This window comes from Protomyctophum bolini (assembly GCF_963924005.1).
Source record: "Protomyctophum bolini genome assembly, chromosome: 9".
Classification (NCBI taxonomy): Eukaryota; Metazoa; Chordata; class Actinopteri; order Myctophiformes; family Myctophidae; genus Protomyctophum; species Protomyctophum bolini.
This window is the reverse complement of record NC_137870.1, coordinates 9,670,849-9,698,536: the sequence shown is the minus strand read 5'-3', so window position 1 is coordinate 9,698,536 and position 27,688 is coordinate 9,670,849. Positions and strand designations below refer to the sequence as shown.

Genomic DNA, 27,688 nt, shown 5'->3' with positions numbered 1-27,688 from the left:
CATGAGCCAGAGGGCGGGACGCTGCGTGCTGCCGGGGAAACGGAGTACGAAATATTGTGCCGGTGGAAACTCCCGCCATTTCAGCAAAGAAGGAATTATAACCTATTGATTTCTACAATTTTGTAAGAATAGCGAACGCTACTGTTTTCTCCTGAACAGGAGGATCTTCCGGGCTGTCAGACCATACGGAATGCCACCACCAGGACAATACGTGGTTTCATAACAATAGCTCTGTCTAGTTTATGTAAAGAAGAAGACAGTCAGACAACGTGCAGCGGCAGCGTAGAGAGCGCGCCAGACCCGTCTACTGGAGGAAAGAAAGCCGCGAGTTCGTTCGTTAGAAAGATCAAAGCTTTTCATCCGTTCAGTCTTCAGTGAGCCCGAGGACTGTCTGGGAGGAGGTAAAAGTTTTCCCCGACCTAATCTGGAGGAGCAACTCGAGTCTGAGATCACATCGGACTGATGAAATCAACATGGCACAGTGTGAGTGAGTCTGTAGACGATCAGAACGAACTAAACGGATGCGATGAGGAGGCTGCAGCTAGCCAGAAGAAGTGCTAGTGCTGCGGTGGTGTTATTGTTTTGCAGTGAGCTAGCAGCCATTAGCCCGTTAGCGTTAGCTGCTGCTACACGTTGAGAGCAGCAGCAAACCAACCGGGGCCTGCCTGCCTACAGGCGGTAACGGTAAACGTGCTAACGGAATAGTCGGTGACACACCGACCGGGGGGACTCGCTCGGGATTACATGCCAAAGGTCTAGTTTGATTTGACGTTTGGTTTGGTTCTGTCTGAGGAAGGAGGACGTTGTTCGTTTTGTTCCCCCGCCCGTCGAGGAGACAGGCGTCCAGTACAGTCCAGTCCAGTGTGCCATCATCATCATCTCGCCTCGACCATGGCACCGCTTTTGGGCCGTAAACCGTATCCGCTGGCTAAGCCGCTAGCCGAGCCTGCACTGCCAGCAGGCCCGGGAGAGGAGGAGGTGTACATCATCGAACACACCAAGGAGGCCTTCAGGAACAAAGAGTATCCTTGGATTCATATACACAGCATGTCAGACAACACAGACTACACACAGACCTTTCACCATGCAGTCGGCATTAAGCTGAAATCAAACACCAACTACTGTACCGACACAGTTAAACCTTAGTTACCAATTTACAATTTTGGCATTTAGCAGACGCTCTTAAATCCAGAGCGACTTTGCAGTAAGCAAGAACAACACATGGTAATACATCACATATAAATAGTCAACAAGGATCATAACTAAGCAAGCTAAGAACCTAGCAGCATCTGTCTTAACAGTAGAATATCTGTACAGTGAAGCTATGAGTAGAGAGTGCTATGTTTGTTAAACTCCTTTCTTTCGGGACCCACTGTTTACCTTTTTCTGTATTTGGGAAATATACAGAAAAGGTAAACTTTCTTAGGGTCTCAAAAGTGTCTATAATAAGTGCTATGTCTACATAAAATGCTATCTAAACCTATCACCAGTACAGAGTAGACTCATTACACACATCTATCTGATGACTTGTGTTCAAGTTGGGTTTGTTTGACACATGATGTTTTACATCAGTCAGTCCGCTGAAGACAAAACAAATCACATGGTTGGTTGCTGCTGCTATTAAACACCTTCACCGTTTCATAATAATAACCACATCCTAGAAACGAGCTTTCTTTCACTTCACATGTCATGTTGTTTTTATGTTATTTTGCCAATTGTCTGTTAATTCTACCCACCCAGGCAGGCAGGCAGGCAGTCAGTCAGTCACTAAACGTGAAGTATAGGGATAGCCAGTTAGCAGCTAGCTAGCCCATTATGTCTTCCAGTCAGTAATAGTATGCTACGTAGTCTGTCTTATCTGTCTGCCTCTCCCCTGCCGGCAGCTCCCATTCAGTCATTTATTCTCGGTCGACCGTTGATCGAATACCTGTCAAATGAAATATCGATCCATATTTGACGGTTATAAATCAGTACCAATAGTTGGTTACCAATAGGTAGTTTCCGGGCATAGAATAAATCACTTAATAAGACAGGTTGAAAATAACCGATATCCTTAACGGTCAAACAGGAGAGTATCAGTTGGTGAACTTAAACAAAAACTGGTACTGTCAGCTTTGACCCCCTGGTCAACCCAAAGAGCTTATGAGCTTTATAACTTATGTAACAACATAGTAATGGTAGTTGTAGTGCATGCAGACTTATGAGCTTTATAACTTATGTAACAACATAGTAATGGTAGTTGTAATGCATGCAAACATATCATAAGACACATGGCTAGTTTTGTTGCTTTGCAGTACGTGACACTTCAAACATCTGTAGTTAAACCAAGGAACTCCGTGCATGGCAAGCCTGTTTAGGTCCAGTTCTGGATATGATGTAATTATAGTAACCGTTAATTACATTGACATTACATTCAGTTTGGCAGTTAAACTGGTGGAATTTGCCGTTGATAACAACATGACACTCAAAAAGTGTCTAACAACAGTCAGTCACATGATGGCACACATTAATAAGTGTCCATGGGTATGAATTTCTTATTCTATTTTAGTTTGAGTTTTAGAGAGAAGCACTCGTCGTTGATTTGCTCTCTGCTTTCTTCTTTGCTGAAGTTTTGTCCTTGTGTAGACATCCATGATCTAATTCTTAACCGAATAGCATTTGGCATTGTTTTGAAGTGATGGGATGCCTGTCTCTCTCACCCTTTTAATTATTGACAGACATACATAATGCATTAATTATGGGTTCAGGGTCTCTAGTGGCTGGCTGGTGTGCAGACAGGATTGAGAGGAGGGGCCATAGTAGTTACTATACTAACAATAAGGAGTATTTATTGAGGAAATAGGGGGATTTCTTTTCTTTTTTTCATTAGCATTTCATTTTTGTTGTCCTACATATCTCATTCAACTTCTTTTAAACGGAGATGATCATTTATCTTGTCGTGGCACTATCCATTATCTCATTAATACCATGGCTGGAACGCATCTTTGTCACTTTCTCTTAATCACTCATCAATATGTCGCAAATCTTTGAATATATATTCTTTCACAGCAAACGTTTTAACTAAAAGTCTTTGCTTCTGGGGGTCCCTGGAACAAAATATTTTGACATTGGTTTTCACGGCCAAATACATATAATTTTAGGGATCCTTGACATTAAATAGTTTGAGCACCACAGAATTATAACTATTGGGATTTAGAAGACATTTGTAGAAGAATCTGGGCTCAGGTCTTAAAGGCTTAAATTGCTGCCATACCTTTTTCATGTGCTGCTGTGCCACTCACATTTTTTACTACAAGGTCCTTGACAGAATGACCACAGAGAATACGAGGCACGCCTGGAGAGGTACAGCGAGCGCATCTGGACATGCAAGAGCACCGGCAGCAACCAGCTGACCCACAAAGAGGCATGGGAGGAGGAGCAAGAAGTCACCGAACTGTTAGTATCGTATCTGTTCATTAAGATACTGTATACCAGTGGTTTTCAACCCCTTTCATGTCAAGGTCCATTATTTATTCTGCATTTAAGCCACGGACCACCATAGCCTCTCAGACATAAAACTTGTCTTAGAATATTTTGTTGTCGTTGAATAAGATGTCCACAATTCCGTGCTGTATTGAGTGGTACCATAGACATAACAGGGAAACTCAAAATAACAATTCTTCTAAATTCTCTAATTGTGTAGAATCTTGTAAGTTAAGTAATGCAGATGTTTAACAACAATTTAACTCTTGAAAACGTAAAATGAATCCAAATGTTCCCATTTGGTTTAATTTCACGCTATCAAGAGTTAATGATTTATAAAGGTTTATTTGGTTACCAACTCTCCATCATTTAAGTTTAACTGGGGACCACCTGGAACCCTCTCAAGGACCACTGGTGACCACTGGTTGAAAACCAAACCACTGATATATATATATACAGATCGCTGTATTTGCATGTGTCGTCTGTAGACAGATCACTACAGATCACTCGTGTGTTTGCATGCCTGATCAATTCAAAATCATTTAATGTAATAAATACAGTTATAATCATAGATTTAGAAATGGCACCGATATACGAATAGTGTGGCAGGAGCATAATCCTGTGCATGTTGGATGTCACAAAACTGGCATCTCAAACTGTTGATTTGTCTCTCGGCTATCTAAAAGGTCAGTCTTATAACAGTCCTTGTGCCGATTGACCCCAAAAAAGACACTTGATTATAAACCACAGGAAGGGCTCTCACACAAAAGCTTTTAGTAGCATCTGAAACGGGCACAGCGTTCTCAGCAAAGGTCACATGACTACCTGCAGTGTTGTGATTGGGCAAATCGGGTACTCCTCCCACTCTATTTGGAGGGCATATGGTTGAGTCATCCCTGAATCTGGAATGGGCTCTTTAGAGAATCTAGTTTTCTGTGTCGCAAGCAGAAGGCAAAACTCTGTTTTAAATGTAATGTATTATGTAGCATCACAAGCAGGCCAAGTTGCATAGTAGGCAACCAGGTAATTAGACGTACAAGCCACACCGTGTACAGCTAAGCACTCAGGCCTATGGCAAGGCAGCATTGTCTACCTTATAAACTCAGGCAGGCGGGATCAGGGGCTCCATTTAAGACATGTCTTTTTATAGCAATTGGTGAATTTGCTCCCTCTACTGGTCAGCCTTAATCCTTTCCTTTGTTACCCTATTATGTAATGCTCTTGTCTGTAGTTGCTGAGGCGAAAGCAGAGCTGGGTGTCTCGGCACCCACCCATCAGGAAAACCACGGTTAATTTGACTGTAACACGTGGCAAATTAATCTAATGGGTGGTCTGTCTGTAACCTGGACTGTCTCGTTATTATAAGATGAACATAATTATCGTTTTAATATATTGACCCAACAAGTCTGTAAGGAGAAAAAAAAGAATTGAATCAATTTACAAGATACTTTTTTTTTAAAATTATTATTGCCATTAATGCCCCTGGCATTACTACATGCCAGGGGCTAGTACAGTATATAATTAAGCAATATTACGCGAGAGGGTGTGCGTTATTGTGATTGATACACCAGTGATGTGATGTGATGTGAGAGCATCACTGAAGTGCGATTACACGTAGATCACAATATCAAAATGTATTCATATTGCGGGACATTTCTCTGTCAAAATAACAACCTTTCTGTGAGTCTGCTCTGCGAGACTGTCAGATTTGTGTCTGCTGTCATTCTTGTCCTCAAGAATGACAATGTACTTGCACACAGGCATTGGCTATTGGCATATGAAGAGAGTGACAAAGCCACATTTTCCCCTTTCCCAAATTTAAGCTGTTTATTAGTAGTTTTTTTCTTTTTCTTTTTTTTACGGTTCTTGCAGGTTATGTGATCTGTAGTAGTCATGGTTTCTGTCCCATAGCCTGGATGGATGGATGGTGGGTGGAAATGGCATGTAACAGAGACTAGTACTTCCCATTGTGTGATGATCTTTGCCCATCCTTTCCCCTCCAGACTCCAAGAGGAGTATCCCCAGTGGTTTGAGAAGCCCATCCTGGAAATGGTCCACCACAACACGGTGGTTCTGGACAAGCTGGTGGAAGTGGCCTGGGTTGAGGTCCTTACCAAGTATGCTGTGGGTGAAGAATGTGACTTTCTGGTCAGTAAATCCTCGTCTTTGATCATTGATTTGATTTGCATGTGAATATTTCTCTATTATTTGAGATGGTCTGTGTTATTCACAAATGAGAAGGTGATAATATTTCCGATGTATACCTCTACTCTATTCTCATTTTCTCATTTTCTCCACTCTTATTTTAGATTTTATTATCAATGTAAAACGGGAGCGCTAAAACATTATTTTTGGAATTTTTGGACCTGTGTGGGTTCGCGCGCACCCTTTACTTCCTTGTTTGCGGCCCGACAAAAAGACCATATTTTCTCTGAATCTATGCTGCCTCCGCGCAGATTGATCATAACGCAGATATTCTGTTCTCATTTCTGACTTCATCATTCATCTCGGTTACAATATTAACGCTTCTAAAGAGAGATCAGACTTACTAGCACAAGGTAGAAATAGAAGATTTCGCTTCCCAGTTTTGGGGTGAAAAAGGAAGACGGAGCGTTTTCAGAATATAATCTCCCTCATCAGCCTGGCACTCCTTGGCGCCTTTTATTCGGAAAGATTCCCCGGCCCCAGAAGTGTTAAGTTAACATTATCATTAACACATTCGGTGACCTGGCAAAGAAAACCCAATAAATAAAGTGAATCCCTATCTTCCTGCTGTGTTCAGGTCGGCAAGGATAAAAGTTTGCGAGTCACTGTCGCGAAGATCCACCCGCTGGAGAACCAACCAGAGGTTGACGCCGGGGAGAAGAAGCTGGAGGGAGCCTGCGACTCGCCATCCAGCGACAAGGAGAACGCCAGCCAGGAGAACCAGGGGAAAGAACCTTCCAGAGAGGAAGACAACAGGAGGGAGAGTCTCAGTGAGTATACCCATAGATATTAAAAATAAATGGATGCCTCACTGGCCGCTGCAGTTCATGCCCGACGTGTCTCCCAATGAAGGCAGGAAGTCAAGTGGAAGTGCATTGCTGGAGGCTTTTACATTTTTTTTAACAAATCTTTATAACGGTCATGACAATACATTACAATACAAGACAAACAAACAACAAAGTTATTAATACAACATCAGAGCCAGGGGGGATTACTAACGGAAAACATTAAAGAATTAACACAAAGCAACATTTCTCCGCAGTGCTGAAGGCATTTGCTGAAGGCAGTGAGGCACGCTGCGTCGCTGCCCAAGTGACGTCACTCATGCGACTCCTCCATGTCTCTCGCTGTCACTCAAGTGACTACTGGCCAATCACAGCGCGTCTTTTCCAGGACTTATGTTACGCAGGCGGAAGCGCTCATTGAAGGCAAATGCTTTGCAAGGAATCTCGGGAAAATTGTACCTTCAATTGTGACACGCACCTCAGAGCCGGAAAGTGTGTCTACGTTTATATGTCTATGACCAGCTTTTCATATCGAGGACCTTTTTTTTTTATTCGGCATTTGAGCCACGGACCACCGTGGACCCAAGACATATTTCGTTTTTGTTGTCTTTGGATAATAATTTTCCACAATTCCATGTTGTATTGATGTGAACAGGCTTTCTAACAATAATTTAACTCTCCATTTAGCCGGGGACCACCTGGAATCCCCTCAAGGACCACTGGTGGTCCCCGGACCACTGGTTGTAAACCACTGCTTCATAAGACAACAGGAGGGACAGTGGAAAAACGGCGCCCTCTACTGTTTGTTTCCTTTGTAGCTCAAAATCTGTTCTTTACAGATTGTTTACTTTTCTAAACAGCTGATCCTTCCGTGTTTTTTTTTTTTTTTGGGCAGAGCTTTGATAAATGTCCCAGCTGAAACGGACCGTCATTTAATTAACACGCCCTTAAATATTCCTTTGAAACGCCTCAATTTTACGACATTAATAACTACGTATACGTAACACGACCAAACAACGTATGGAAAGCCAATAAGAAAAAAGAGTTTCCAAACACACTTTGCCTCGCTGCCTGTAATGTCCCCACCCCCAGACGCATGCACACACGCAACTTGCAAGTCCAACTGTGTGTTGTATATTAAATAAATAAAGAGGAGTGAAATAGTGAATACATATGTTTAGATGCCTGTGACAGCCTGTCAGCTGGTCAGACAATGCTGTTCCGCTTGTGTACGACAGAAAAAAGTGCTGACTGCTCCCGACCTGACGTGAATTTTGGCATGGCGTACGCCAAAGTTCAAAGTCACGCTGGAATGACAAACTGCGGCGTTTCACGATGATAAATGAGGGCCTCTATGTCTATTTGCTCAGACACTATGATGTAAAATTCTCTGTTCATTATCAATGGGAATTTTGTGTAGGACAACGTTTGTGGACACACCAAAAACTGAATAGTAACTACAGTATATTGTAATAATACTGTGTTTTTTGTCACAAAATCCCAAGGCACACCTGGACTTGTCTCACCAGTGTGATTTCTTTTTTTTTTCTTTCTTTTTTTTATATTTTATTTCCAGGTGACCGAGCACGGCGCTCCCCAAGGAAACTCCCCAATGTTAGCGTTGTAAAGGAGGAGAGGAAGAGGTGGACCATGCCCAAATTCCTTCCTCATAAGTATGACGTGAAGCTGGTCAGCGAGGATAAGGTCAGTGTCTTCCATTTCTTTGCCCCAAACCTGCCAGAGCAAACATTCAATGTCATTAGAGTTTTGTCCCCTCAGCCATCGCGGCATTAAACAAACTGCCCCGCTGATAGGATGGTTTGATTTGATTTTGTTTTGATTATCTTTATTTTGAAACCTTCAGGTAAAACAGAAAAATAAAATAATAATAAAAAAGAACCACAATGCATACAGTATATTTCTTTTTTGAATGAAATAAGAAAATCATAATGACAACAATGTGATCATTGATCTTCCACCTGAAGTTCAAAAAGGAGTAGGAAGAAGTAAAAACTTGGTTCTGTATACATGTTCTCTGTACTATGTGTTTTGTTGTGGGTGTTTTGTAAAGCTGAATATCCTTCAGGACAATAAAGATTATTATTATTATAATTAATCTAATTAATTAATATAAGTTTCCCGTTTGACATCATATAGGTGATCAGTGACGTTCCCGTCGACAGCCTGTTTAGATCGGAGCGCCCTCCGACCAAGGAGATCATCCGTTACTTCATCAGACACTACGCTTTGAGGCTGGGCATGGGAGAGAAGGGCCCTTGGGTGGTGGAGGATGAACTAGTGAAGAAGTACAGTCTGCCAAGCAAATTCAGCGACTTCCTCCTTGATCCACACAAGGTAACTTGCTCTCATCCATCCAGCTTCAACCGCTTATCTGTAGTCGGGTCGTGGGGAATTTGCTATCAATCAGATTTATTTTCTGGAAAACACACACACACACACACACACACACACACACACACACACACACACATAAATTCCTATGTATCCCTGATGTTTTCTTGTTAATAATAATTGTGTATGTCATTGATAGTTTTTCTTTGTATCGTCAGTTTTTAGCAGAAAATCCCTCTACAAAGCGTAAGAGTTTGTCATCTCCTGAGGGAAGGCCCAGCAAAAAGCTGAAGACTTCTGACACCCCAGGATCAGAGGAGTCTGCCAATGAGAAGGGAGAGAAGAAAAATAAGAAGAAAGATTCTCTGAGCATGCCCTTGAGTCCCACCATCTGGGGTCACATGCAGGTTGGTTTTCATCCTCATGCACATTTCATACATATGTTTACGTGCTGTCAAATCGCGTGACATTTTCTTTTTGTTGATGTATTTTGTGGCCTAGTGGCAGCATGATCACAAACCTTTCCGCTAATCAAGAATTTGACCTGAAGAATGGAATGAAAAAAATCACACCCGTGTGAAGTGAGGGCCGCTCTAATCAATTATTGATTTTATACCAACCTTGAAATATACCATAGTTGCGTCACCAAGAATGGCCAAGGGTTTCCACAGACATACTCACAGCCCATTTGACACATAATTACGTAAATTCTCCATTCATTGTCGATGGCATTTAATGTTTGTGTTAAGACAGAATTGACACTGTAGAAGGTATGCGCGTGACATCATCATACCCGGAAGAGTGTCAAAAAAGTACTTTCTGGCCTTCATAGCCCCGTACATCCAAACGGAACAGTCCTATCGGATTGCATTAGACGACGTTAAACGACATTAAACTCAGTTTGCCCTGTCACTTTTCCACTCGATTTCCCATTCACTTTATGCATGCTCTATAGCTGTTTATAGGAGGGGATAGCGCCCCTCAAAAATATGTAGAAAGGGTTGTGTGTGTAAGAGAGATAAATTGCAGTTTGTCGTTATTGTTCTGCATCATCAGCTGCTTCACTTCACTTCGTGTTTTGCCATTTCAGAAGATGAACGGATCTCCGTTGAAGGTGAAGAACAGTGGGACCCCTAAGAAAGGAGACGGTAAAACTTCGACGCCCTCGACCCCAAAATCAAGAAAAGGGGAGAAGGCCAAAGGCGAGAAGAAAGAGGGCAAGAAGAGGGAAAGAAAGAACGGCGACAAGAAGCTCAACGGCAAGGCGGGCGTCAAGTCGCCCAAGATGAAACAGATGACCCTGCTGCACCTCGCCAAGAGCAAGAGCACCACGCCCGTGGGCAGCCCCAAGAAGAGGGCTCGCAGCTCCACCCCGGGCACGCCCAAGCTGGGCAAGCCCCTGCACCCCATGGCGCTCCACCTCCTGCGCTACTACAAGGAGAACAAGGGCAAGGAGGACAAGAGGAACGCCCTGTCCTCCCTCATCTCCAAGACCGCCAAGACCCTGACCCCAGACGACCGGGGCCGCCTGCCCGAGGAGCTGAGGGACCTGGTCCAGAAACGCTGGGAGATGCTGGAGCAGAAGAAGCGCTGGGCGGCCATGAGCGAGGAGGAGAAGCAAGAGGAGTCCAAGAGGAGGCGCTCGGAGCTCAAGGAGAAGCTGCGCGAGAGGGCCAAGGAGCGCCGTGAGAAGGAGATGCTGGTGCGCCGCGAGCAGTCGCGCCGCTACGAGGACCAGGAGATCCCGGAGGCGGAAGGCCGGAGCCTGCCCGCCTTCAAGCTGGTGGACATGCCCGAGGGCCTGCCCAACGCGCTGTTCGGCGACGTGGCCATGGTGGTGGACTTCCTGCACTGCTACGCCGGGCTGCTGATGCCCGACGACCAGTACCCCATCACGGCCACCGCCCTGATGGAGGCGGTGGCCGGGGACGCCGGCGGGTTCCACTACCTGAACCGCGTGTTGGTGGTGCTGCTCCAGACGCTGCTGCAGGACGAGCTGGCCGAGGGCTACAGGTAACAGTACAGGTTTATGTCAGGGGGTGGGCAACGAGGGCTACAGGTAACAGTACAGGGTTATGTCAGGGGGTGGGCAACGAGGGCTACAGGTAACAGTACAGGTTTATGTCAGGGGGTGGGCAACGAGGGCTACAGGTAACAGTACAGGGTTATGTCAGGGGGTGGGCAACGAGGGCTACAGGTAACAGTACAGGGTTATGTCAGGGGGTGGCCGAGGGCTACAGGTAACGGTACAGGGTAATGTCAGGGGGTGGGCAACGTCCATGTCAGGGGGCTACAGGTAACAGTACAGGGTTATGTCAGGGGGTGGGCAACGAGGGCTACAGGTAACAGTACAGGGTTATGTCAGGGGGTGGCCGAGGGCTACAGGTAACAGTACAGGGTTATGTCAGGGGGTGGGCAACGAGGGCTACAGGTAACAGTACAGGGTTATGTCAGGGGGTGGGCAACGAGGGCTACAGGTAACAGTACAGGGTTATGTCAGGGGGTGGGCAACGTCCATGTCAGGGGGCTACAGGTAATAGGGTACAGGTCTATGTCAGGGGGTGGGCAACTGGCCGAGGGCTACAGGTAACAGTACAGGTTTATGTCAGGGGGTGGGCAACGAGGGCTACAGGTAACCGTACAGGTTTATGTCAGGGGGTGGGCAACGAAGGCTACAGGTAACAGTACAGGTTTATGTCAGGGGGTGGGCAACGAAGGCTACAGGTAACAGTACAGGGTTATGTCAGGGGGTGGGCAACGTCCATGTCAGGGGGCTACAGGTAATAGGGTACAGGTCTATGTCAGGGGGTGGGCAACTGGCCGAGGGCTACAGGTAACAGTACAGGGTTATGTCAGGGGGTGGCAGAGGGCTACAGGTAACAGGGTGCAGCTTTATGTCAGGGGGTGGGCAACTGGCCGAGGGCTACAGGTAACAGTACAGGGTTATGTCAGGGGGTGGCAGAGGGCTACAGGTAACAGGGTGCAGCTTTATGTCAGGGGGTGGGCAACTGGCCGAGGGCTACAGGTAACAGTACAGGGTTATGTCAGGGGGTGGCCGAGGGCTACAGGTAACAGGGTACAGGTTTATGTCAGGGGGTGGGCAACGTCCATGTCAGGGGGCTACAGGTAACAGGGTACAGGTTTATGTCAGGGGTGGGCAACGTCCATGTCAGGGGGCTACAGGTAACAGGGTACAGGTTTATGTCAGGGGGTGGGCAACGTCCATGTCAGGGGGCTACAGGTAACAGGGTACAGGTTTATGTCAGGGGGTGGGCAGCTGGTCGAGGGCTACAGGTAACAGTACAGGTTTATGTCGGGGGGGGGGGGGGGGGGGCAACTTGGAAGATGGAGAGGGCAGCTATAGTTCCACACTCACTGCAGAGGGACACGTTGAATATACTGTCGTATCAAAAATTTCAGATCGTCAAGCTCAAAACGCGTCGCACTGCGACGTGTTTTGAACTTGTAGATCTGCTATTTTTGCTATATTTTAATAGATTAAAAAATTTTAGGCTATTTTTCAATTGGACTTCTGGAAAAAAAAGCATTTAGTTAAAGCTTACTTATGTTAACTTTATGAACTCAAATGCAAATACATTGGACATATACAATTCTAATGCTAGTTATTCAGCTACTAATATTATATAGACTTAAGTAATTCAAGCGTGTCATGTTTAGAATTGTAACAGCTGAAATAAATAATATATCAATATTCGGATATTAACTTGCGGGACACATTAAGTGAAGGTGGGGGCCGCATGATGTGACCTGTATGTACTTTTCGTTTGAAATGTACCCATTCTACATACTCAATTTTCAATCGATCAATCAACCGCAGCGAGCTGGACATGCCCCTGTCCGAGATCCCCCTCACCATGCACTCGGTGTCGGAGCTGGTGCGCCTGTGCCTGCGGCCGTCGGACGCGCACGGCGAGGAGAGCGCCGGCCACGGCTCGACGGCCCCGCCGCCGGGGGAGGACTGGGGGGCTCTGGGGGGCTACGACGACGTGGTGACCAGCGAGTTCCTGGAGCGCCTGGAGACCTCGGAGGTGTTCGAGCTGGGCCCGCAGGAGAAGATGAGCCTGATGGCGGCGCTGTGCCACCGCATCCTCATGACCTACTCGGTGGAGGACCACGTGGACGCCATGCAGCAGCGCTCGGCCGAGCTCTGGAAGGAACACCTGGCCAGGCTGAAGGAGGTGAACGACCGCAAGAGGGCGGAGAAGATGAGGCGCAAGGAGATGGAGGAAAAGGGTAGGAATCACCTGATGCCGTCATGATTCTTGGGCCACAATGTTGAGTGTTTGTTTGTGCACCGGCCTGGCCCCAAAGCTATTTATTAGGTTTCAGAAGGTGTGGTTTTTTGGGTTTAAAAAAAAACAACCTTTATTTACTTTTGTTTATCAAGCATGATGATGAATACAATGAGCGTCAATATAACGGAGCGAACGTTTGGACCTTAGGACGTTTGGGCCCAGCCCTAGTTCTCGCTGCTAATTGATACCGCCAAAACGTTTGTCATTTAGCATTCTTTCTGTTAATCGTCATGAAATGCAAATACCAAGGCTAATTAATATAAATGACTGTGTTGACTGAATGTGGTTTATGAGGGAAGAATGTTTCTATAGTTAACTTTATTCTTTGTTTTTTAGGTAAAGAGGAGGGAGGTTCACTCAAAGCAGAAAAAGGAGAAAAGAAGAAAGAGGGGAGCGCTAAGAAGGAGACCAAGAAGGAGGCCAAGGTGGAGCCTGAAGCGGAGGCCGAGGACATGATCAGCTCCGTGAAGAGCAGGAGACTGAGTTCCATCCAGGCCAAGAAGGACAAGGAGGAGCACGACAGACTGAACAAAGGTCAGCAACACAACACGGTCTGAGTCCATCTGCACGGATTGAAATGGCTTAATAATGTACTTAATGACAGATGGAGGACTATTCATTCATTCATCTAAGATCTATTGAATATGTGAATAACTGATACTTGGCATTCACACTTAACCCATTTAGACCTGTGGCTGATTCTAAAAAACACCTTCTAAAACCTAACGTAAGGTTTTCTGAAAACCTTCAAATGCTTTAAAAAAATAAATAAAACCAGGTTATACAATGTTCTAATCTAAATGGACAGTAAATTCCAATATGTTTTTTTTCTTCTTTCTTTTCTTACTGTGTGTGTGTGTGTGTGTGTGTGTGTGTGTGTGTCTCACAGAGCGCATGGAGAAGGAGGCAGAGGAGGAACGTGTCCGTAAGCAGAGGGCTAGCGCAGAGAGGGCCTTCCATGAAGGCATCGCCAAAGCCAAGCTCGTCCAGCGCAGAATCCCTCTGGGCACCGATAGGAACCACAACAGGTCAGAACAACTGCAAACAGAACTGATAGACTACTTAGATCGGATAAACACGTGCACTGCACATTAATTGACCTTGATTTGAAAAGGGTTGAAAACCACTGATGTACATGGTTAATTGTTCTTTAAACCACTGATGTACATGGTTAACTGTTCTTTAAACCACTGATGTACATGGTTAACTGTTCTTTAAACCACTGATGTACATGGTTAACTGTTCTTTAAACCACTGATGTACATGGTTAACTGTTCTTTAAACCACTGATGTACATGTTTAACTGTTCTTTAAACCACTGATGTACATGGTTAACTGTTCTTTAAACCACTGATGTACATGGTTAACTGTTCTTTAAACCACTGATGTACATGGTTAACTGTTCTTTAAACCACTGATGTACATGGTTAACTGTTCTTTAAACCACTGATGTACATGGTTAACTGTTCTTTAAACCACTGATGTACATGGTTAACTGTTCTTTAAACCACTGATGTACATGGTTAACTGTTCTTTAAACCACTGATGTACATGGTTAACTGTTCTTTAAACCACTGATGTACATGGTTAACTGTTCTTTAAACCACTGATGTACATGGTTAACTGTTCTTTAAACCACTGATGTACATGGTTAACTGTTCTTTAAACCACTGATGTACATGGTTAACTGTTCTTTAAACCACTGATGTACATGGTTAATTAACTGTTCTTTAAACCACTGATGTACATGGTTAATTAACTGTTCTTTAAACCACTGATGTACATGGTTAACTGTTCTTTAAATCACTGATGTACATGGTTAACTGTTCTTTAAACCACTGATGTACATGGTTAACTGTTCTTTAAACCACTGATGTACATGGTTAACTGTTCTTTAAACCACTGATGTACATGGTTAACTGTTCTTTAAACCACTGATGTACATGGTTAACTGTTCTTTAAACCACTGATGTACATGGTTAACTGTTCTTTAAACCACTGATGTACATGGTTAACTGTTCTTTAAACCACTGATGTACATGGTTAACTGTTCTTTAAACCACTGATGTACATGGTTAACTGTTCTTTAAACCACTGATGTACATGTTTAACTGTTCTTTAAACCACTGATGTACATGGTTAACTGTTCTTTAAACCACTGATGTACATGGTTAACTGTTCTTTAAACCACTGATGTACATGGTTAACTGTTCTTTAAACCACTGATGTACATGGTTAACTGTTCTTTAAACCACTGATGTACATGGTTAACTGTTCTTTAAACCACTGATGTACATGGTTAACTGTTCTTTAAACCACTGATGTACATGGTTAACTGTTCATTAAACCACTGATGTACATGGTTAACTGTTCTTTAAACCACTGCTGTACATGGTTAACTGTTCTTTAAACCACTGCTGCACATGGTTAACTGTTCTTTAAACCACTGATGTACATGGTTAACTGTTCTTTAAACCACTGATGTACATGGTTAACTGTTCTTTAAACCACTGATGTACATGGTTAACTGTTCTTTAAACCACTGATGTACATGGTTAACTGTTCTTTAAACCACTGATGTACATGGTTAACTGTTCTTTAAACCACTGATGTACATGGTTAACTGTTCTTTAAACCACTGATGTACATGGTTAACTGTTCTTTAAACCACTGATGTACATGGTTAACTGTTCTTTAAACCACTGATGTACATGGTTAACTGTTCTTTAAACCACTGATGTACATGGTTAACTGTTCTTTAAACCACTGATGTACATGGTTAATTAACTGTTCTTTAAACCACTGATGTACATGGTTAACTGTTCTTTAAACCACTGATGTACATGGTTAACTGTTCTTTCAGGTACTGGCTGTTCTCTGATGTGGTTCCCGGCTTGTACATCGAGAAGGGTTGGGTGCACGAAAGCATCGACTACAGCTACACCCCTCCTCCTCCTCCTCCCGAGGAGAAACCAGCGGAGGTTAAAGACGAAAAAGAAGAGGAGGGTGAGTGTTATTCTGTGCCTGAATTGTCTTGTTCCCCTGTGGTGGGTATTTATGTACTAGTAAGAACAAATAATTGGTCTAGTCAAGTCCCCGATTATAATACGAGTACGACCCCGTTTTTTAGGATATTTCCATTGGGGGAGGGGACGACGACGACATAGTCTTATATTCAGCACAACGCATTTATTTTATGCCACTGCTGACCAAAGTGAAGCGACTGGAAACAAATGTATAATCTTCAGGTCTGAACGCGGCTTAACCCGGCAGACAGCTTCATGTCTAATGAAATGCATTTCCCTTCCTGCTTCTTTGACACTCCTTTAATATCTGCTGCAGGAGCCGAGAAGGAGGAGGATGGCACTAGTGACGACGGTGCAATGAGTGACGGAGCCCAGCAGGGGGCAGCAGCAGCTGATATTTGCATAGAGACCACCATTCCCAACCAGGGTCAAAACCTCTGGTGAGGCCATGGATTTATTTTTACCTGCTTTTCAACCAGTGGTCCTTAAGGGGCTTCCAGGTGGTCCCCAGCTAAATGATGGAGAGTTGGTAACCAAATGGACCCTTGTAGATCTTTAACTCTTGGGAGTGTAAAGTGAAACAAAATAGATCCTCAATCATTCCATCAATTGTAAAATACACCTGAAAATAGTCCCATTGTTTGAAAAGTTTGATCACGTTTTTTAGGTTACCTAAAACGATGATGATGAGTCGACGGGTCCCATTTCGTTTAATTTTACACTCATAAGAGTTAAATTATTAAACATTATCCATTACTTAATTTACCAGAAATCTACACAATCGGCATGGAACTGTGGACAAAATCTTATCCAACGACGACAAAATATTCTTAAGTTTGGGGTCAACTGTGGGCTCAAATGCCCAATGAATAATGGTCCTTGATACGAAGAATGTTGACAGCCGCTGGTGTAGCAGCTCGCATAGCAACAAGCATATTCTCGTGATGTTGTGCATGTTGGTCAAAGATGCCATTTTGGGGGGGTTTCCTGCTTATCTTGATGTCTTTGCGTTTGCAGGTTCGTCTGCGACAACCCAGCGGATCTAGAAGAGCTGGTGGAGAGTCTTCATCCTCAAGGCGTCAGAGAGAGCGCCCTGAAGACCAAGATTCAGAACGGGTAAAAGCGCACACACACACACACACACACACACACACATTCACCTGGATTAAAGTTCTCAGTCACCACCACTGGTTTCAGTCATTTGGATTCTGCAGATGCTCTCAATGCGCCTGCGATGCTTTAATCCATGCATACAGTACACACCTGAAGACCAAAATACATAAGGGGTCAAAGCACACGCACAGACAGTACACAACACTTGACTTCTAACGAGGCATAATTACTGCTGTGAATATGAACAATCGATTTGTAAAAACCAAACATTAATGAATCGGTACAAATGTAAATGGGTAACAGATATTTTGTTCATCCTTGTGTGGAAACTGAAGAACAAACAGGCACATTATTATTTGTTCATATAAATCCAGACAGTAGGGAATAACCCAGAACAGAAATTAGCCCGGACCCAAACTAGTGAAAAGATCTACTTTCACTAGATCTATTGGCTATTTTCACTACTTCTTACATATTTGTTCTAATTCATTGAATTTATTAGATTTGTCTTTCATTTCTTCATGACATTACTGAAACAATCATTGGATTCTGTTATGAATTCATGAAAAGTTGTGCTTTTTTCGTTTTTTTTTTTTTAAACCATGTGTCATAACAGGTACCAGGACATCCTCCACTCCATCCATCTGAGCAGGAAGAGCCGTCTGGGCCTGAGGACCTGCGACGGTCACCAGGAGCTGCTCAAATACCTGCGCAGTGACATCACTGAGGTGGCCTCGCGCCTCCAGAAGGGAGGCCTCGGCTACCTGGAGGACAACACCGACATAGAGAGTCAGGTGACTGCTTCGTCAATTAATATGTAACCCATTTTACCGTTTAAGCATTTAGCAGACACTCTTAATCCAGAGTGACTTACAGTAAGCAAGAACAACAACATCACAAGAGGGTTATACACTCTAGAGTGCTATGTCTACATAAATTACATACGTTGAGCCTTTGTATGTGCCTGTAAGAGGCGTGGTCGAGGTAGGGAATAATTATTCACACACCATGTTAGCGCCGCGTCCCCTAACCTGACTTGCATGTCCCTGTCTGTCTGTGTCTGTCCGTCCCGACTACAGGTGTCTGAGATGGAGAGCCTAAAGGACTTTGGAGAGTGTGTCATCACCATCCAGGCGTGCGTCATCAAGAAGTTCCTGCAAGGCTTCATGGCCCCCAAGAAGAAAAGGAAGAGACAGGGAGGAGGAGAGGAGACCAGCAAGGCAGCCGAAGAGGTGGACGAAGAGAAGAAAATGGCAGAAGAAGCTAGGGTGAGAAATACTGGGGAGGAAATACTTGGTGTTTAGGTTAAAACCTTACGATATTTTATCGTTTTGCATCTTTGTGACAGGCCTAAACATTCCCTCCTTCTTCCCCACATACACAGGAACAGTTTTGACATAATAATAATTTTTATTTTCCTCGCTCTTAGGTGGCGACCGCCGTGGAGAAGTGGAAGACGGCCATCAGGGAGTCCCAGACCTTCTCTCGCATGCACGTCCTGCTCGGCATGCTGGACGCCTGCATCAAGTGGGACATGTCTGCCGAGAACGCTCGCTGCAAAGTCTGCCGCCGGAAAGGTACAGTAAGCCTTACGATAAACATGCAGTTTATGCATGGGTTGAAGTTCCCAAGTCGCCACGACTGATTTCAGTCATTTGTGTTCCACAACAGTCTTCAATGGAATCATGTTTGTTCACCGAAGATAGCCAATGTATGAGCTCACAACGCTTCGTTGACGTGTTGTGAGCTTATAGATTGGCTATTTTAGGTTATTAGTTATATTTAAGATGAAAGAATAATTGAAGTGGTCAAACTAGCTATAGAGTGAATGTTCAGAAGCATTTTACAAAAACCCTAATGATCTCGGATGTTTCATTAAAGGAAAAAACCTCAATCCGCAATTTCTTCTACTGGAATGTGGAGCATAGGTTTAGAAAAATTCTACATTGCGCTAATTGTTGAGGAAACACTCAGTTTAACAAATCACAGTTGGCAGTCATGAGATTTTATTTTTGCTTTGTTTAAACCATGAGTATCGACTTCACATAATGATGCAGAACTACGTAATAAGTACTAATAACTATACGCTGTGAAAACAAATCCTATCACTGTTCCAATACTAAGGGCCGCCCTAAAGTCTCTGCATTGGTTCTGCAATGCCGTTGGTTGAAAAAAATCTTGAATTTGCTACGCAAGACAAACCGTATGATCTGCGATTGTAGCATCTGAATTGGTGTCATTTGAAGGGACAGGTTTGCGATATTCTTTATAGAAATAGGCAGATGCACACCTCAACAGGTTAGTGACAGGTGCAATGCATATATTAAAAAGGTTATCTTTGAAAAACAAAGTTGAGGACTCGCACACTGTCGGAAAGTTTCGGAAAGTGTGTGGGTCATATTCTTTGTACCCTTTTTGCGGTAACGATATTATGAAATAACATGTAAATAACTCAACATTATTGTTCCCATTTCTGACAACAGAATGAAGTTGTTTTCATTTTTTCACAGATATTAAGACATATTTTACAGGTATTTATTTGTATACAACCGACTAACTCACGGGTTCGGTGGGTAATTCTAAAGTTGGTGCCTGCATGCTTGTCCACCTGGTGATGTGACTGAGGTGTTCTTTGAGTGTGTAATCCCAGAACGAGTCAGTAGGTGGCGATGGAACACTTCATTCCTAGATCCCAGCATGGCACTTTGTTTCCAACTTTCCAGTTTCCACTATGCACTCACAGGAGAGCCAGATTTAATTTCTAGTTTAATAGTCATTGTACTGATGTACCTTTTTATAAATTGTTTTGTCTATAAAAAAAAAAGTGTATGTATTGAATTTAACTGATGCTTATTTTGGTCTGGTACAATAAGTCTTGGTTACAAAGCTGAGATATAACCACCACCATAGTTACTATGTGCTTTAGTCCCTTGGCAGCTACAATTCTGCACACTTTCACACTTCAGGGGTCTTAGCCTTCAAATATCACCCAGTGGTTCTGGTGTATGTTAGGCCTGTCACCATTGCAAAGATATGACAGATAACTTAAATATATATAAAGATCTACAACACGTCAATTTACACGTATTTGTGCACATTTTTCACCATTGAAACATTTGATGATTTAGGTGAAAATAGTTTGGATTATCTCAAATAATTGCGATTAGTCGATTTATATTAGTATGTAATAATCGTGACAGGCCCAGTATGTCAGTCTAATAGCCACCTGTTGTTGGCCCTGGAGAGTGGAGACCAATCTCGTAGAACTATGATTTGATTAAAACACTAAGACTAAAACGCGTTGTTCCTTCCTTTAAACCAGGTGACGACGAGAAGCTGATCCTGTGCGATGAGTGCAACAAGGCCTTCCATCTGTTCTGCCTGCGTCCGGCGCTGTACCGCATCCCTGCCGGGGAGTGGCGCTGTACGGCCTGCCAACCCGCCGTAGCCAGACGGGCCGCTCGTGGAAGGTAGAACTTCTCTTTTCTCCTGGCAGAGACGGTATCTAATATAGAGAGACTTTGAAGTGTGTGTCTGACCACCGAGCATGGCGAGAGGCTGGAGGAGGAGGAATTTGTCGTGCTTTTAAGCCAGATGAGAGACTAGACTGACAATTTACTACATCTGTTGCCACTTGCATTGCTCCCTTTTTTTATTTAGACTAGGGAGCGATTAGTGATACGGTATGACCGGTCAGTATAGCTGCTACGCTCGGATAAGTAAAATGAACAGGTGCACATAAGCTACAGCATAACCCTCTGTCACCAGAGCCAGCCTTAACACAGGTTAAAGGAAAAACAGCGGATGCATCACTTGATGAATGCTGGATTAGCCGAAACATCTGTGATGTAGAAAATAAAGAGTTAAAATTCACTCTTTCCACTGTGTGCGACCCCAGCACAACATTTTTATGATGTTGCTCTAAGTGGACAGCGCACCATAAGTCATAGCGCGGTGGTGACAAGAACAGTCAAATGAATATATTGGCCATGTCCTCCCAACATGTGTATCCATCCATCCACTGATAGTAGACGGTAGTGCATGTGGAACTTTCACTAGTGCTTTCTCTTCTGCTGACACTGAACAAACGCTGCTTTTCAGGAGCTACAAGGAGTGTGACAGTGATGAAGAGGAGGGTGAGGAAGAGTCGGATCAGGAGGATTCTGACGAGGAAGACGAGGAGAGTGAGGAGGAGAACGACTACAAGGCCATGGGCCACAGCTGTGAGTAGCTTGAGAATGCATTGACACTCAGGGAATAGTTGGTTAAGTGGTGCTGGAGTTTGCTTCACAGTCAAAGACATGACACAACATGCTATGTAACACCCGGGAATCGAACCCGCGTTTCCCGCATGGGAAGCCAATATCTTAACCCATTCTGGACGGGAACCCCTTTTGGTGTTTTAACTAAGCATTACTATTGAAAAATAGCTGATCTACAAGCTCATACCGCACCACTTGGTGTCGCGCTATGAGCTTTTTTTTTCTTATTTCGACATCAGGCCTAACCACTGCCTATGGCTCTGCGCTGAGAGATATTAGCCACTCTGGGACTGGGTACACATATAACATGGGAACATGTGTTATCGATCTAGGGCTGTGTGATATGATTTAAAATCAGTACAGACTAGGGATGGAGCTCATACATTTTTCTATTGATAACGAGCAGTCGAGCACCTCTTATCAAGCATTTTCTAGCCCTAACACGAGCCATTAAGGATTAGCGATTGAGTTGAATAGTTGCAGTATAACTGGTGGTCCAACAACAGCCTATGCTAAGTAGTAGTGAGAGTTTTTGTTACAGTCAAGGTCAGAGTGGATAAATATAAGACGAACATTATCTGCCAAGATGCTTTTTGTGACACAAGGCCATGGACAACAGCTAAGGGAGGAGGGTGTTGAGGGCTGGGAATGACGGGAATGCTTTGGGCAGCATAATCTGGCCCCGGTCCGATCCCTCCCCGGCTCCATTGTCTCAGTGTTGTTGTGTAGGCCGGGCTACTCAGGCTGGAGCCCGAGCCGATGGCAGAACTTTTGAGTCCGATGCCGATCTCGATTTTGGAATGTACCTAGACCCCCCCGATTTATTGATTTTGACCGATATTTTGTCAAAGTGAAACATTGTCTAATCAATTTGAAAAAAAGAAAAGTAGATTTGAGTCAAGTTTCTATTTGAGAACATCTAACTTGAACTTGTTTATTTAAACACTTAAAGGACAACTTTAGTTTTTTTTCAACCAAGGTTCATGTTTTAGGTTTTACGAAATCAGCAGAGAGGCCTAGGCCGTAGCTCAATGGTCCAGGCGCCTTGGCTGGTGATCCAGTCTGGCAGTGTGCCGCGGGTTCGACTCCCGATCTCAATGGCCTTTACTGCATGTCTTCCCCCCCATCTCTCTCCCAATTTCCTGTCAGCCTACTGTCTGTCCCTCCATTAAAAATATTAAATAAAGGCGAAAGCCACAACAAAAAAAACATAAATCAACAGAGAGTGATCGACGTTTGCGCTACTCTATGTCGAATTGAAGTGGACTTGGTCCCAGACTTTTTTTTCCTCCCTGGAAATAAAAACATCTGGGTTTCCGAGGCTAGTAGGACTATAGTAAATATTAATAAAGAAATCGCTGTAAAACTTTGTAAAACAAATATTATCCCCATGTTCGAATGCCCCCCTAAAATCCCTAAAACGAAGAAATTATTACTTTCTCTAATAACAACCTAAAACATGAACCTTGGTTGAAAAAAACTAAAGTTGTCCCTTTAAACCCCATTAGAAAATGGTCAAAAATAGCCGATCTACAAGCTCATAATGCATCGCATTGTGAGTTGGAAGATATGCAAAAAAATATATATATTTCGGAAGCTTTGGAACCTTTTCACGAATGGCAGGTGCAAAACATATACCAATATATCGGCCAGCCTGACATCGGTCGGGCTCTAACTCAGCCCTCCAGCCTCCGTTTGTGATGTTATACGGGCCACTCAACCCTGACTTGACAGAGAGTATGTGGCAGGGTGAGCCGTCTGTGATTTCAGGCCTGTACACACACCACACATCAAGGTAGCTGTGAGTGACAGACCATTGTTTTTACTAGAGGGGCTGAAAGTAAAGTTCAAACGCCAGCCCCTCTTTCTCCCCCTCATATTTCTCTCCATCCATTCCTCCTTTCCTCACGAGTGACTGCCAATAAAACTTTGTGTGAAGACCCCTGCTTCGTTTGGTCAGTTTTTGTGGCCTAGTAGTACTATTTGGTGTGCTGTTTGGGTCATTTTCACAAGAAAATGTGTGTTAGTAAGTTAAAACTTTTGGCCAATTTTCCACAAAAACTAAAATATGATATAATTTATGTCCGACCCACAGTGAGACCAAGGAAGAAAAATAAACAGACGTCGTCCCGATCCAAAGGCTCCAATAAGAACAAATCCAAGAAGCAGTCGCCACCCAGTAAGAGCAGCAGTAAACACAAGACTGGTCCAAACAGCCCTGCAGACATCGATGAGCTGGTGAGGAAGAAGAGCACACACACACACACACACACACACACACACACACACACACACACACAATGCCTCTAAAACATTCATCTCACTGGCAAAAACTCACTTTGTATGGTCTTGTCAGAACATAGACTTGAACTCAAATTGATATAAACACACACAAGCTGGAATTGAAATTCAAGGTTCAAGGTTAGCTTTATTGTCCCTTGCGGGAAATTGGTTTGCAGCCAGATAATAGTAAAAAATACAAGACTAAGATCTAAGAACAGGGCACTAGAGACAGAGAATTCATGACTTCATTAGTCATTAGTAATAGTAGCAAAGTCAGCAAAAGTGCATTAGTGGGCAGTATGTGCAAAGAGGCAAGAATAAAGTGCTATCTGCTGTTCAGCAGTTGAATAGCAGCCAGGACAAAGGATATGCACACACACACACACACCGTATGACATTTATCACTTGTTAACCCTTCTTGAGTCCATAGCACGTAGCATGGTAAGGAAAACAGGGTTATAAGTCTTGTAGACACGTTCAGGTTGGCAGATGTTGTGGTAGTATGAATGCTACCGTACCGTTCCCTGGAGTGGATCACCCAACCATCCCAGGACCGCATGGAGATAGTCTCGGGACCGATTGAAGTGTATATGGATCTATGCAATGTGAAAGCATAATGAATACAGTTGAATGAAGTGTACTTGGGTGTGGAAGAATCCAGGCCAATGTGAATCATGGCCAGCGGGGACCAGGCAATCGTATGCGGGAACAGTTTGAATCAAACCGACTCGGTGTGAATCTGCCCTCAGTTGTAGAAATGGAGTGAGCAACTCCAAAATAAACTGTAACGGATTGCTCCACAATTCCCCTACAACATTGCTCTTTCAAAAATAAAACCACAGATCTGTCAATGCATTGGCATCACATTATGTACTCCCGACACCATATTTAGTCAGTATGTTTATTAGCGATGAGCTATGTTGTATGCTGCTAATGATTGGTTGTGCGGATGCTTGCAGGTGCGTCAGAGTTCCAGGACAGGCGTGCGCAAGCAGGTGCTGGAGCTGGAGAAATGTGAGGAGATCCTTCAGAAACTGATCAAATTCCGCCACAGCTGGCCTTTCAGGTAAAAAACACGGCTTGCTGCACCTGGATTTGTGGAAAAACATACCCTGGAGAAACTGCTATACAGAGGATACATTTCAACACTGTATGGTTGTCTGGGTAGAATACTTGTGGGGTTGGTAGAGTAAAAACAGCCAGATTGTCCTGAAAGAAATAACATTGAGGCTGTGGGAGGCAGTTTATTTTTAATGGTCCAACCACTTAAACACTATTTTCTAAAATTATTTGAAATATTTTGTATTGTTATTCCAAAATCTACAAGCTTTTTTAAAGATGGAATGCTTTTTCTGTTTTTTATATGACTATATGGAGTTAACATTACATTAATAGACCCCCAGGTGTAGTTATAATATTCTTCCCTGTGTATTCTTTCTGTTTCTTCCTGAACATATGTTGTACCAGAGACCCCCCAGAACAAAATATACGAGTTAAAAACCTTTGCTGAGAAAGAATATATATTCAAAGATTTGCACACGTTTTCATGATTAAAACGTTTTTTTTTTGCAGATCTACAACCTCGTAGTGTGGCACTCTGCTGCGCTATGAGCTTGTAGATCTGCTATTTTTCAACGGCTAAAGATAAAAAAGAATGGTTTAAAGTGGTTAAAATCTAAAGTGTCCTGTCCTTTCTCTCCTTGACGTCTCACAGAGAGCCCGTGTCGACCGAGGAGGCCGAGGACTACCTGGACATCATCGCCAGCCCCATGGACTTCCAGACCATGCAGGACAAGCTGGGCCAGGGCACCTACCGGCACGGCAGCGACTTCCTGGAGGACATGAAGCTGGTGTTCTCCAACGCCGAGGAGTACAACCAGGAGGGCAGCGCCGTGCTCACCTGCCTGGCCAAGACGGAGCAGAGCCTCACCGAGCTCCTCCACAAGATGCTGCCGGGCCTCGGCTACCTCCGCAGGCGCTCGCGCAAACGCGTCAGCCGAGTTCCCGACCCCGTCTCCTCGGAAGACGAGTCGGAGGACGAACAGGAGGACGAAGATGAGGACGAGGAGTCGGACCAAGACGACACTGAAGACGAGGAGAAGGAGGAGGAGGAAGATCCCAAGGGGAAGAAGATGCAGAATGGCAAAGCGGGCAGTAGCAGGAAAGCGGTAGTGGTGGAGCGGGGAAAGAAAACGCGACATAGCAAGGGACAGGTGGAGGAGGAGAGCGAAAGTGAGGAGGAGGAGGAAGAGGAGGAGGGAAAGAGGAGGAGCAAGCGGTCTGCCGCCACCTCCTCCAGTAAGAAGAGTTACAAGGAGCAGGAGAGCGATGGCGAGCGGGACACATCACGGAGAACGCGACATTCCAAAAGGCAGAAACGCTCGTGAAGAAGTCCAGGGTGATTTTTTGTTTTTCCTTTTATACGTCTGCTTAATATTTTTCTTTTGAATTTCTGTACCCGCTCTTAAAACAAAAACAAATTACCCTAATAATAAAAGAGAATTTGAGCAGAGGAACCCTCCTCCTAACCTCCTCCTCCTTCTATAGCCAGACAAACAGGACTCACAGCTTGAGAACTTCTTCTTTTGTGTTTTTGGAATTTATGTTCATATTTTGAAGAAAAGAGAAAAAAAACAAGATAGAAAAAAAGATTTATATTTTGTAATGCGTTTAATATTGGTGAATTTTGTTTTTTCAACTAAGAAAAAAAGAAAAATTGAGACATTTGATATAACGAGGATGTGCTGAGAGCTCTTAATAAGAGTATTTTAATTTGAATTTCCTTCTCCGCCACTTCATGACCTCACAATAAGCAGAGCATCATCTGGCTGATTGCCAGAGTTGGAATTGGTAAAAAATTAATAATAAAAATAAATAAAACCATTGTAAAGTTGTAGGCATCTGTTGTAGGGTTGCTCTACAATCTACATCAGTGGCTCCCAAACACTGGGTCGGGATCCATTTTTATGGGTCCCTTGGCTTTCCTACATTTAGTTTTTAATTCTTATTTCAAAACATTTTCAAAGAACATTACAAAAAAAACTAAATTCAGTAAAAAAAAAAATCTCTTTCATGAAGAAATGAAAGAAAAATCCATAGAAATTTGATAAATTAGAAAACTAGTAAGTAGTAGTGAAAATAGCCGATCAATCAATATCTCACAACGCGACGTGAAACGACACATTGTGAGCTTGTAGATCTTCTATTTTAGTATCAAATTGGTCTTTTGGGTCCCTGGCTAAGCCTAAAACGTTTGAGAACCACTAATCTACATGACCCTGGAACAGCAGGCCTCTGCTAAAGGATTGCTTTGCATGACCCTGAAAACACCAGCCTTCTGTTTTTAATCGGAGGTCTTTCCTCAGGCTACACACACACACACACACACACACACACACACACACACACACACAATACAATACACAGAATCCAGCCATCAGTTTACTCGGGTATTGCAAAAAAGAAAAAAAATTGAAAGTTGTAGCAGTAACAATCAATCATCTATCGTTCAAGTGTTATGCTTTGTCGTTTATAACGGCTGATTAATTAAGCTTGTCGTTAATAACGCCGGTGATTAATAATTAAACGTTGTCTCTGTGTTTGTTTTGTTAAGGCATTCATATATCTATGTTTTATTACCTGCAGGCAGAATGGAGGTCTCTGTCCCAGGGTTTTGGAAAACGGAAGGCATTGCAGATGGTTGAAATTAGTTCTTCACCATCCCCGGTCCCCTGTGCAGACCACTCTGGGCCAGGTTGTTAATGGGCTTAACAAGTTCCTCTCTGTTCCACTACAAATCTATGGATGACATCATATGGATGTTTACAGCCAGACATTGACTTCTGGGCTGGCATAGGGTGCAGGCACACTTTCTGCGTCAAGAG

The 27,688-nt window shown here is 43.7% G+C and overlaps 1 protein-coding gene across 1 annotated transcript; it reads left to right on the top strand.

The window, feature by feature from the left end:
* The first annotated feature begins 29 nt into the window (after positions 1-29).
* On the top strand, positions 30-27,588 carry baz1b (bromodomain adjacent to zinc finger domain, 1B). The gene is made up of 23 exons (XM_080771589.1): positions 30-1,022; positions 3,319-3,435; positions 5,466-5,610; positions 6,245-6,437; positions 8,029-8,156; positions 8,610-8,807; positions 9,023-9,211; positions 9,895-10,817; positions 12,643-13,058; positions 13,457-13,654; positions 14,010-14,148; positions 15,984-16,126; positions 16,463-16,586; positions 17,164-17,262; positions 17,876-18,053; positions 18,339-18,527; positions 18,689-18,836; positions 20,582-20,729; positions 21,361-21,482; positions 23,617-23,759; positions 24,764-24,870; positions 25,519-26,202; positions 27,450-27,588. Exons 1-22 carry the CDS (start codon positions 892-894, stop codon positions 26,189-26,191), a joined length of 4,851 nt encoding a protein of 1,616 aa, XP_080627715.1. The 5' UTR covers positions 30-891; the 3' UTR covers positions 26,192-26,202; positions 27,450-27,588.
* Positions 27,589-27,688: the final 100 nt, after the last annotated feature.